Source organism: Fukomys damarensis, unplaced genomic scaffold (assembly GCF_012274545.1).
Source record: "Fukomys damarensis isolate Sample0158 unplaced genomic scaffold, DMR_v1.0_HiC HiC_scaffold_1, whole genome shotgun sequence".
Taxonomy (NCBI): Eukaryota; Metazoa; Chordata; class Mammalia; order Rodentia; family Bathyergidae; genus Fukomys; species Fukomys damarensis.
This window is the reverse complement of record NW_022900913.1, coordinates 71,564,257-71,576,441: the sequence shown is the minus strand read 5'-3', so window position 1 is coordinate 71,576,441 and position 12,185 is coordinate 71,564,257. Positions and strand designations below refer to the sequence as shown.

Here is a 12,185-nt window from a genome sequence, read left to right as displayed (position 1 = left end):
AGCACCAAACTGGAAACAGCTTAAGTATGCAGCAATAAAAACATGGAAGAGAGGCACTGCCTACAGCAGAATACTACAGGAAAAAGTGCAAGCCAACTCATCACACAGCACACATGAATCTCAAAAGTATTATGCTAACTGGTAAAATGCTCCCATAAAAAGGTAGTGTGTATTTCTGCAAAAGATGCATATACTGCAGGCTTTTTAAAAATTAAATTCTAGAACAGGCTAAAACTTATCTCAGAATGGGGGATGAGGGCAGGTGGAGCTGAGAAGAGACATCAAGGAATTTCCAGGACTGAGATAATGTACTATATTTTCATACCAGTTTGGGCTACATAAGTGTATATATTCATCCAACCCAATCAGGTGGTACACAATATTTATGCATTTCAGGCTGGGGATTTAGCTCAGTGGTGCCACAGCCTGCCTTGCAAGCCCTAGCTCCTGAGTTTGATTCCCAGTACAAAAAAAAAAAAAATTTATTTCACTGTACAGTTACATAAAAACAAGTAGCACAATTGGCAAATGCAGAATTCTAGTTACTGAGGACAGACTAACATGGCTGGAGTATATTACAGCTGCAATTTACTCTGAAATGCAAAAACACAAGCTCATAGTGATGAATATGGAGGTGTGTAGCAAACCACACAAAGGAAAATATTTTTGGAGAGCAGAGCGTACACGTGTATTCTCATTACACTGTTATTTAAATGTTTTCTGCTTAAGAATCTTCATAAGATTTTGAAAAAAATTACAAAGCCCTAACTAAGTGAATATGCAAGAAAAGGAAATAAAAAGTATACATGAGAAGAAATAAAATACCCAAACAAAAAACCGCTAAAACTCACTTTGGCAGCACATATGCTAAAACGTATAAGCAACTATAGCAGCAAGGCTGCAGGATACAAGATTAATATACAAAATAAATCAGGTTCCTATATTTCAGTAAGGAAGACATGGATGTATGACCTACACACACTCAACATGGACCATAGATCTAAATGTAAACAGAAAACTATAAAATTTTTGAGATGACACCACTAGAGGAAATCTAGGTAACTGAGGGGATAGCTATGACAGGAGTGAGGACAAGAGGAAGAGTCCAAGTCCCAAGACTCCAGCAGGACACCCCAATGGCCTCCCTCCAGCCCCATCCCGAGACCCATAGCACCTCCGAAGAGCCTCCTAGGAACCAGACCCCACACACAGCCTTCAAATCACAGCAATGGGCAAATGTCTCCTGAAAGGGCCACACAGTAAATACTAGGCTGTGTGTACCGTTCAATTGCCTCAACTCCTTCTCCACCTTTGCCAGGTGGCAGGAAATCAGTAGGAAGCCACGGGTACCAACACTTACTCAATGGACAGTGCATGACAGAAGAGCCAGCACTGGGCTCTCTACAGTCCCGATCACCCAGCTGGCATTAGCTCAGAAAGCTACCTGGTGTTTCTTCAGCCAAAGTCCTAATTTTTATCAGGTCCCCAAAGCACCGCCACACCCTCAGAGGACAGGGGTGCCCTCAGCCAGGGACATCCCGCTGGCCCTTCCTGGACAGATTCAGGCCCTGGAGTAGCCTCACCTGGGTACTGGGCTACAGTCACAACTCCACAGAGCAGCCTCCAAGCCTCCCCCCGGCCCCACAGCCAGAGAGAGCAGGGCAGGGGTACCAATCCTCAGCATACCAGCCCAAGGAACAGAGCACTGCCAAGCCTTGGGGAAGCCCACACAGGCCAGCACACTCACCCTGGCAGAGCAGAGCTGCTGCTGCTGCAACCATGCTGCTTACCATCCTCTGCTGGGCATGGTCTGGGCCCATGGTGCAGATACCCGGGTGGCACAGCAGCACCACTGCTTGTAGGAAATGCCTCCTTTCACCCCCACGTCCTCCTGGCCCCCACAAACCAGGTCTGAGGAACAGACCAAGGAAATTGGGCCAGGAAGAAATGACATTCCTTCCCCATGTCTCAGCAAGAGGAACCTGGCAAAGGGAAACACCCACAGCAAACTCCTTGGTGAAGAAAGGTTTTATTGCTGCAGTCAAGACTTACGGTCTCCCTGCACAGAGGGTTACTAAGGTGATAATGCTGAGAGACAGTGAAAATACATAAAGGATACAAAAGTAAGACATTTAGAATGCAAGAAATTTCCTAAGAAAAATTTCCAAATGTGAAGGATCTTTTAGAAAACACACTACACATGCCAGTGTAAATTTGGTTTTTATTAACAATCAAGTTTTTATAAACACTGCATCTAAATATGCACAGATAGCTGTGCACCTCGAACAATTCCAGAGCAGAGATAAATGCTTCTATTTCCCTGTACTTAGGTCCTTCCTTGGGCTAGAGGGAGAAGTTGCATATTGAAAATCAGATTCAAAGGAGGAACAGGAGCTCCCATGTGTCTGCCTAGCGGTGTCCACAGTAGCAGGCAAAATACCACACAGGCTTGGATCCAACAGCCAAAGTCAGAAGTCTGCCAATGGTGCTGGGGCTGCAGTGCTGAGTCAGACAGGGCCAGCAGTGATACCCTGAGACCATAGTCTCTGCCTTCCTGGCCCCGAGACCCCCAAGCCAAGCATTTGGTGTGGCTGAGCCAGATGCCATCCTCCACTGACCCAGGTAGAAAGGTGAAAACACAGATAAACATGACACCCCTGGCACTCAAGAGGGCAAAGGCACCCACTAGGCATGGGCAGAGCCAGGCCCCACTGTTGTGGGCATTGTGCAGGACTCTGTGGTCAGGAAGGAAAAGGCAGGGGTGGCCAAAGCTCTGAGAGGGGGAGAATGTAGGGCCTCTGTTTGCAGAGTGGCTGGAGATGGTGCTGGCCTTCCTGACAAGGGAGAGGGCTTCTGGCTGGACATACACAAGTGCACCTTTGCTGCTGGATGCCAGGCCCCTCCCTGCACACACTCCTGTCTACAGGAATTTCAGAGCTTTCCAGGCTCAGTGGATGGGGCTCAAGGTGGAGGGGCTCACAAAGTCCCACTGGAGGATGGCTAGGTGGTTGCAAGGGACTCAGGCCTTAACTTTTGGGGCAGTTTCGGGGGGGGGTCAGGGAAAGGCTGGTGGGCTCACTCCCCTGAGTGGGCAGCTTATAGCTGCTGGGTGTCCCCGGGCTGAGGGACGTGGTAATTGCACTTTGGGCACAGGCACAGGCTGGATGTGGCCAGGGAGCTGAAGGCAAGTGATCTCAGGGGCAGCTGTGGTCAGCACCTGCCAGGCAGAAGGGCAGCCCTCCTGGGCAGCAAGCCTGCTTGTTTGTGAGGGCCTTGCTGGGAGGCTGTGCAGGCAACAGTACTGGCAGTGGCATGGCCCAGAGCGTGCCTGGCTGCCTACCCGGTTCACTGTCTGCCTGGCACTGTGACACTGGGCTCTGAGAACAAACTTTTAGGCATATTTTTAAAAAAGGGACAAGGCCATCTGAGGTGGTGGTTTTGGTTTTGTTTCATGAATGGTGTCACAGGGATCTTGATGATGGGTGGGCTGATCAGGCTCAGGTCCTGAAGGACCCTGTCTGCCCAGTCCCTTAAGGCCATGCCTGGTGGGTAAGGGTGGTGATGTAGTTGCCCTGGGTAGTCTGTTGTCTCCTCTGGGTGCTGCAACAACTTAGACCTAGGATGGTACCAGGACCACTGAGGTGCATAGGCCTGTCCTTTCCCCGCAAAACCATCAGTAGCCAGAGACCTCTGTCCCTAGTCTCCCAAAGGAAATGATTTTAAACACTCAGCTGTGCTGAACTATTCATTCTTCTCTTCCCATTCTGCCGTCCAAAGCCTCTTTTGTCAGTGCTGACAGAGGAAACACAGGTCGCCCTGGAAACAGATTCCAGGCTTTAGGACCCTGGTCACTATCACTGAGCACCACCATTCCCACCAACACTGTCCTAGTGTCATGTCCCACAGGGAGGAGGTCCCCTTTTTAGAATAAATAAGGCAGAGGGTTTCAGATCTACTTCCATGTGAAAGATAACTAGTGATGAAGGAAAGATTTGTAAATGTGATGCTTTTTAGCGTCAATCCCACTAGACACATTATTAAAAAATAAAGACTCTTTTGTAAAGTGCTGCTTGTTCAGGAAATCAGGCGCTGCAGGCTCAGGGTGCGGCTGAGGCAGGGTGGGGCTGTCTCTCACTGTACCCCACTCCAGCTTGCCCCTCAGGTTTGGCATTTTATTCTTCACCCTGTGGAAACCACATGCAGAGCTCAGCCATCCCCTCGTGGTGGCTTCCAGGGCCTTCCACCTTCCCACCTCAGAGAAGCCAGGCAGAAGGGATCCTGCCGTCTGCTCACAGGACGGCTTCTGATCACTGAGGAGAATCCAGAGGCCAGCAGAGCTCATTGCCTGCCAACTCTATTAGAGGACAGGAGAAAGGTATACAGTTGGCAGTAAACAACATCCTTCAGCATCCCACAGACATCCAGTACACGTCAGACATGGATGATCTCTGCCCCGGCATCCTCAGGATCTGTGCAAGAGGAGGAGTTTGTGTCAGAATGACAGAGTCCATGTCCATCTTTATTTCCAAATTTGGGCTCTGTTATTGCAGATTTTTCAAAAATATTCTTTTTGCTTGTTTCTGGACAGTTTTGAACATAGATCACTCTATTGTAGGCCTTGAGTCTCTTCCACAGTTGCAGGTAGACTTTGCACTGAACATACATAAAAAGAAGTCCTCCAGTGAAGCCAATGGCCACGACCACCAACTTAGTCCAAAAGGGCCACTCCAGTATGCCTGCAAGGGGGAGAGAGGCCATCAGCGCCAGGAGAATGAAGAGGACATAACCTGACAATCACTCTGCTACCACAGTATCTCCCACCATAAGTCCTGGGATCCCGTCCTCTGACCAACTTTCTGAGACCCCCCACCTCCAGGAGCACAGAGAAGCCCTTTGCAGCTCCTGTGCCACTCTCCAGGCACCTACCTGTTGCCTGCCCCTGCTTGATCTCCTCGGCAGTGCGGTCAATGAGCACATACAGGGACCAGACTACGCAAGTGATGGCGATGATGTGGAATGTCACCGAACACATGATCTTCCTACGCTCACTGCTTGACATCTGCAGCTTTTCCCACTGGAAAGACAGCATGCGGAGTGTAAGCCTGGGGTGAGAGGGCAGGGCTGCCTGGGGTGGTGGGACAGTTTGGTAACAACTGCCCCAACTGGGTGAATTTGCCCAGCCCCCACAGATGTCCTTGCAAACCACTCGCTGCAGGTGGGACCAAGCACTACCAAGGCCCTGTGTGCTGGAACCCCAGGATTATGAGGCCAGCAGTGAGCCACCTGTTCCTCCCACTCCAACACTTGGCAGCTCAAAAGACACAAGACTTTGACCTTGGTCCCGACCCAGAACTGCATTTCAAGTCTCACAGGTGCACCAAGTGTCACAGACAGGTGGGTGAGATGCAGAGGCCTTCACTGGTCCTCTACAGCCCCAGCAGCACAGTTGGAAACCAAGCTGAGTTCCTGGTGAAGCCAACTCTGCAAGGAGCCATTTCGGATTCCATGTAGGGGAGTTTCTTTTTACTGTTTCTCAGCCAAAAGAAAACATAGAAAAGTGAAGAGAACACAGTGTGTGCACTCTGCAAACCTCTGGCTGACACCAGCCACGGCGCACGTCCAGATGTTCTATGCAGATGAGCTGATTACCTGGATCATCCTGATAAACTCGTACCTGAGAGCCATCCCAGAGCAGGTACCTGATACATTTCACATCTTTCCTGAGACAGAGCCTCTGTCTGTGCTCATGTTCTCCAGCACTGCTAATTCCTGCATGCTTACCCCAACATGATCCCTGGCTTCCTCCCCAGACACAAGCTGTTCTGCATCATGCTACTCCCCAGGACCCAGCCAAGGGCTCACCCTGAGATCAGACCTCCCCACACGGCTGGCAAAGCTCTTTATAGACACCTGCCTTCTCTTAACTCCTTCACTTTGCCTGCAGGGCCCATGCTCCTTCCAGAGCCACCCAAAGCCAAGCATGTCTGCCCTGCCCCACTCGGGCCCAGATAGGGCTCTTCCCATTCCGGAGGCCCACATGGTCACCTCTAACCCACTGCACTGGCCTTGCCGTAGGCTGCTACTCCATCTGGTGAGTCCTGGCAAGTGGCTATTAAATGCTCTGAGGTAGGGCATTCTATTTTTTTCAATGTGACCATTCTGGGCACACAAAGAGATTATTACCAGCATCTGGATGAACAGTTTTGCCCCTATCCCCAGCAAATTCTTGTCCTGGTGTAGATGGACACATCGTGCTGTTCCAGGCTGAGTGCTGGGGGAAGACACTGGGCTCTGAGAGTCGGTCCTGGTGGGGGTGGCCAGATGCACAGTTACACCCTTGGGGAGGACTGGGGTGGGCTGGGCCCTCCATACCTTCCGCAGCGGCTTCAGCCGGGTCTCCATGACGAACTCATACTTGCACAGCTCGCAGCAGCGCGCATCAGAGCTCTTGATCCACTGCTGCAGACAGGCCTGGTGCACAAAGTGCAGGCTGCCCGTGCAGTGGCACGGTGTGATCAGGGGGCTCTCATCATCACCCTCGCAGTGGCAGATTCTGCGGGGAAGGAATGGTGTCACTGTGGGAAGGCCATGCCAGTGGGGCCGTGCCCAGAGGTCAGTCCCCAAGAAAACTGAGAAACAGTACAGAAATGACCACAGGCACAGAAACAAACATGAATAAAAACAGCAACTAGAAACTAAAATTTCTCCCTTACCGCACTGACACGTAAAGTCAGAAGGGCAGTAGCAACAGAGGGGAAAGCAATGTGACAAATGGCAAAGCGTCAACACTGAGAGCCACCTAGGGATGAGGTCAGGCAACAGAAGTCATCATCCAGGACACAGGCGTCAGTCAGAGGCAACTGTGTAGCCAAACCACAGCAACTAAGAAGTGATGACACATGCTTCCCATGCAGGTGCCCACACCCTCACAGCACGCCAGACCTTCCTGCCCCTCTTGGGGGCCGAGGTTGCAGTCCCACTTCTCCACCTAAAACTTGCCACCACAGTGTTGCAGTGGCACCAAGTGGGCATTAGTTTTAAAGTACAGCAGTATGTCGCTGAGGACCCTACAGAATTCAGGCCAGCTTTTGAGAACAGAGGTCTCTTTCCATAGCTGGAACAGGTAGGGATGTCCGTGCTCACAGCAGCCGGAGCTCGCCTGGCTGGGTCCATGAAAAAAGTTTCAGCTGCTACTAACAAATCTGGGGCCACACAAGTTGCTGAGGGACAGGGTAGGTGCTGTGAGGGCCAGGAGTGGCGCACAGGGTAGGGGGACAGGAGATAATTGGGGAGCAGCTGCTCCCCACTAATGGGGGCAGGAAGCACAAATGGCCCAAGGGTGGGGTGGGGGAAAAGCACATGCTTGAAACAACCGGCAGGGTGGAAGACTAGAGAACTATCTTTTTCTTCCAATATCTTTATGCAAAGTCTACTTATTTTTAGATGCAACAAGTCATTTTGGCCTTTAATATGTGTAGCTTCTTCCTCATTTAAAACTGGTTCTCTAAATGGCATCAGTGCTCTGCATCCTGGAGAAGACAACAAGCCCACACCGGCTAAACTGTCTCGGGCTGTTTTGTGGAAACTTCACATATTAAAAGCCAGTGAGATAGGGCTGGCCAGGTACAGTCCCTGCACACCAACCTGCAGGAGTCCCCAGAGGTAGACACAGGGGAGGCTGGTGGCAGCCTTTCAGACTGGGGTGAGGGGCAATCCAGGTCGCTGTCCTTCTCCATGGAGCACAAGGGTGCCCGTAGGACCCTGCTCTTCAGCCTAGTGGATGTGCTATCCTCAAAGACATCGTCATCGCCCATCTCATCGGAGCAGAAGCCCATGCTCCCTGCCAGCCCACTGGAGGAGGGGGTGGCATGCAGGTGGGCAGCATGGACCTCTAGCTCATGGAACCGGTGCAGGCTGCTGGTGCTTGAGCCCTGGGACAGTGAGAGCAGGTAGCGAAGCAGGCGCCGGCTCCCAGACGTTGTCACCTCACCATCTGCCTTCTCCTCCCAGGAGGGTCCATGGTCACTCCTCCTGCCAGTGTCCACCTCCCAGGCAGCTGGCCGGGGCACAGCAAGGGATGGGATGCACACATATTTGGAGTGGACAATAGGAGCACGGTTCAGCACTTTCTGCTCCTTGAGGAGGAACCTGCTGGTTCTGAGACTGGGGTCTTGGGGCAGAGCCAGCTTCCCCTCCGAGCTGGTTCTCTCCACAAAGCAGGCACTATCCAGGCTGTCTTGGTCCTTCACCCCCACATCGCTCAGGGACTTGGAGAACTTCAGGGCTCTTCTAGCCCTGGTGCTATTGGCAGGCTTCCAGGCCTCAGCCCATTCCAGACCTGAGGGGTTTCTCTTGGTCACCTGCAGTGTGTCTTTACAAACAACTGTCACAGTGAGCCCTGGTGTCAAAGAACTCTGGCAGGAAGGAGCTTTCAAGAAAACAGCAGACTGCACAGCACTGTGGTGACAGAACTCAGAGTACACTGCGCTGGAACTGCATGCAGAACAGTGGGATAAAGCAGAAAGTGAGACCATTTCAGAGAGCAGACACCGCCACTGTGATGGCCTGAGGCCTGTGTGTGGGTAGCTGAGCAAACAGCACACAAACTGGACCGACTATGAGACCACAGGCAGAACCGCCCAGCACACAGGAAACCGAGCCTACAGACACAGTGCTGATTCAGGACCACACAGACCTCAGTGGCATCTGAAGCCAAGTGTTACCTGCAGATGTCCTGGTTGGATGGCGTGACAGAAGTGTGAGAGAAGGCAGACACCAGAGCCGATGATGATGGAGGACTCCCAGCCTGCAATGACATAGCCAGTGTTCAGGGAGGAGCAGGGAGGAAAACCCTCCTTCTGGGCAACAGTGGGCAGGGAGTTACTCAATACCCGCTATACCCTGCTCAGCTTGGAGGAGCTTCACAAGGGTCCTTGCGTCTTGGAGAACACAACCAGCCTTTGCGCCTTATCTGGTGACACCTGGAGCCACAGGCATCCCTCTAGACTCCTGCAGGGGTAGGGCAGGGCCATTTGTTTCCTAAGCACCTAAGGCTAATTAGTCCATATGAAGTCAGGACAGCAAGCACCCTCAGGGGCTCTGCCCACACCTGTCTGTGGGTTCTTCCTTCCCTGATCTGCATGTGTTCATCAATGCCTTATATAAATCCTCCCGTCACAGCTCTCTCCCTACATGATACCACCAGACCACAAGGCATGTAGCCAAATTCAACCCTGGCCCAGAAAGGCTCACCAAAGATGTTTCCAAGAGCTCCAACCTTCAGATCACAGTAAGAAAACAGATTTAGGACAACATGGAGAAAGAACCTGCAGGACAGAATGGGCCTCTGAGGGGTGGTGAACAGGCCAAAATTAGGAGATCTGAATGAAGAGGACAGACAGTGACAAGAGATACAACACAGGACAGGAGGGGTGCACAGGCCCAGCTGTGCAGTCCACCCAGGAGGCACCCGGGCTGGGGCGACAGAGCCTTTTTCTCTGGCTCCAGGACCTCACACCCTCTTAGGGTCACTCATCAAGTGTGCAGCTGTCCCTCTGCAAACACCACACACACCTTTGCACCACGCGGGACAGCACAGGCAGGTCATGTGATGCAAGGGACATGAGAAGCATAGAGCAGCAGCCCATGAGAACCAGCAGAGTCCTGCAGACATCTGAACATCAGCGAGCAGAAGCATCAATGAAATCATCACGCACAGTACAGTGCAGCAGTCTGCGCTGTGCTCCCATAGGTCCTGTAGGGAAAGGCTCACACCAGGCTTGCCACATGCGTGTGACGAGCTGCACAACAGCATGGGTGGCTGTGATGTCAGCAGGCAACAGCAGTTTCCCAGCTGCATCAGAATCTGATGGGGCTACTCCTATGCATGGGTCTGTAGTCAACTGATACATTGTCACCCACCCTCCCCCAGGACACTAAGCTCATGGGACTCACTTCCCCCAGCCCTGCTGCCTGGTGCAGGTGCCCCACCTGGCCCACAGTTGCCCACCTCTCAGTTGTGCACATTGGCTTTGGTCAGTCAGAATGGCACAGCCACCACCAAGAACCCCTTCTCTCATAGGGCCCTTGAATCTGCTTCCTACTGCTCATACCAAGTTAGACATTTAAACCATGAAGTGCCTGTTAACACGCTGATGTCACCTGACACTGTGTAAATAGAACATATCTGAGTCACTGAAGAATCTACCTGTATCTTCTAACTGCATGTGCGCATGGACATTGAGCATTTACAGTTAAGGGATTAGCGGTGGAAAGTTCTCAAGAATCTAACGTTATTCAGGGATATGAAAATGACATCCCTCAAATAACTGTCATCAGTACTTCTGAAACAGAGGAGAGGGGCCTGGGCCATGTGGCAGGGCACTGTGGCATCAGGTCCTGCAAGCCCAGCTATAGGCCATCTTTTCCCTGGGGCAGCCATTCCTGGCTTCACCCAGGTACCCAGAGCAAAACGAAAGACCTCCTGGTATGTGGCTTTCCTGGTGACCCTTGCAGGGGTGCAGATAGCAGGAGGCACCCCAAAGACCAGCCTCTCCACCCCAACACTTCTTGATTCTAAAAGCCTTCAACAGCTTCCTGCTCCCTCCTTCATGTCCAACAGTGACCAGCTCTGCTTGGCACTCTCAGAATGCACAGCCCAGAGGCGAAGGTCGCCATGGCCTCTCCACAGGTAGGCTGTGAGGAAGGTGTGTCCTGCCTTGCTTGCCCTTGTTCACCTCCCCGAGTAGCAGTGACACTACTGACCTATCAACAAGACCCCAGAAACAGCCTGTCCCACAGGAAAAGGAAGCCCCCCGCTCAGCCTTGGAAGGCAGAAGCAGCACAGCCTGAAGTTTGTGCCACCTCGGCTGATCCTGAGAACCTGGTTCCCATGGGGTTAGATCTCACAGGACCTAATGTCCATGGGGAGAAGGCAAGGCTGTTCCTGACGGGAAAACCTGAGTGTGCCGAGAAAACTGAAGGCCTATTCCAGGAGCCTCCTGCTGGCTCCCAAATGAGACCTTCCAGCTATACGGAGTGTGTGTGTGTGGGGGAGGCTCATGGCCAAAAAATGTGTGAAAATCCCTTCTCCTTAAGATGTTGTACTGGATTCTGCCACAACAAGCTCCTGGGTGCTGTCCAAGCCCAGTTCCCTTCCTGGAGCTCTCAGGAATGGCATCACCAGACATCTGTGTGGCTGCACTAGACGCTCCCAGGCCTTTCTCACTGATTCACCATCCAACATGTGGGGAAGAGGTTTCCCACAGATACTTGAGGTCCTGTACCCCTCTCCTCCATCTGGAGTGGGAGGCTGCAGCTCTGGGAGTGGCCAAGGTGACACTCCTTAGGCAATGCCTTCCCTCAGTCATAGTCATCGGCCTCAGTGAAAGTTCCCAGTGGGTGGCAAGAAACTCCCTCCCTTCACAGCCTTCTCTTCCATCTCTGCAGACTCCATTCCCTGCACCAGCAGAGCTAGGTGTTAACAGCAGGCTCAGGGATGTGAAGAGCAGGCCAGCGGGCCCAGTGTTCAAGATGTCAAGCTGATGACCTAACTGAGGAAAAGGGAAGGTACCTTCCTAACATGAAGAGATGCTTACCTTCACCCACAGTGAGAAAAGCAAAATTAACCACAGTGAGATGCCATCACCAGCAAGAGAAAGTAAATAAGATAATACTGAAGCTGGCAGCAGTGTGGGCAAACAGGCAGGTTTATAACCTGTAAGACCTCCACAAGTCAAACCAGCAAGAGTCTCAGAATCAAAGGCATGTTCACTTTTCAGGAATTCTTGCTCAGCCAGCACAAAGGGGTCTGCGTAGCCCAGGTTGAGGCCACCCTGCAGCTGGTGAAGCAGCAGCTACATCTACTGGATGGAGGAACAGACTATCAACAGATAGAAGGGGCACCTGGCTGCACCCAGAAATGGGCAAAGGATGAACCAGCACATTCACACAAAATCAGGAGACCAGGAGCCTGCACGAGTGAGCTGACTCTCTATGTATGTGCTCTGCCACTGCTTGAGCTGAGCAGTATTTCCTACACAGAAGTTTACTTACAGGACAACAGATAACTGGTAGTTTAAAAAGTAAGGCATGGTTCATGCCTGTAATCCTAGCACTCTAGCAGGCTAAGGCAGGAGGATCATAAATTTGAACTCAGCTTGGGCAACTTAGCAAGACCATGTCTC

At 51.8% G+C, this 12,185-nt stretch overlaps 1 protein-coding gene across 8 annotated transcripts in view; it reads right to left on the bottom strand.

The window, feature by feature from the left end:
- Positions 1 to 3,047: 3,047 nt before the first annotated feature.
- Positions 3,048 to 12,185, bottom strand: part of Marchf8 (membrane associated ring-CH-type finger 8) — a 96,152-nt gene continuing 87,014 nt past the window's right edge. For 5 of the 8 annotated variants that reach the window (XM_033761941.1, XM_033761943.1, XM_033761945.1 and 2 more), the window contains 3 exons: positions 8,724 to 8,806; positions 7,645 to 8,493; positions 5,081 to 6,553 (listed from right to left, as the gene is read on the bottom strand). In XM_033761941.1, the coding sequence (XP_033617832.1) occupies positions 5,833 to 6,553; positions 7,645 to 8,493; positions 8,724 to 8,806 (1,653 nt within the window). In that variant the 3' untranslated portion in view covers positions 5,081 to 5,832. The other 3 variants (XM_010622490.1, XM_010622491.1, XM_010622486.1) reach the window with 2 other exon arrangements.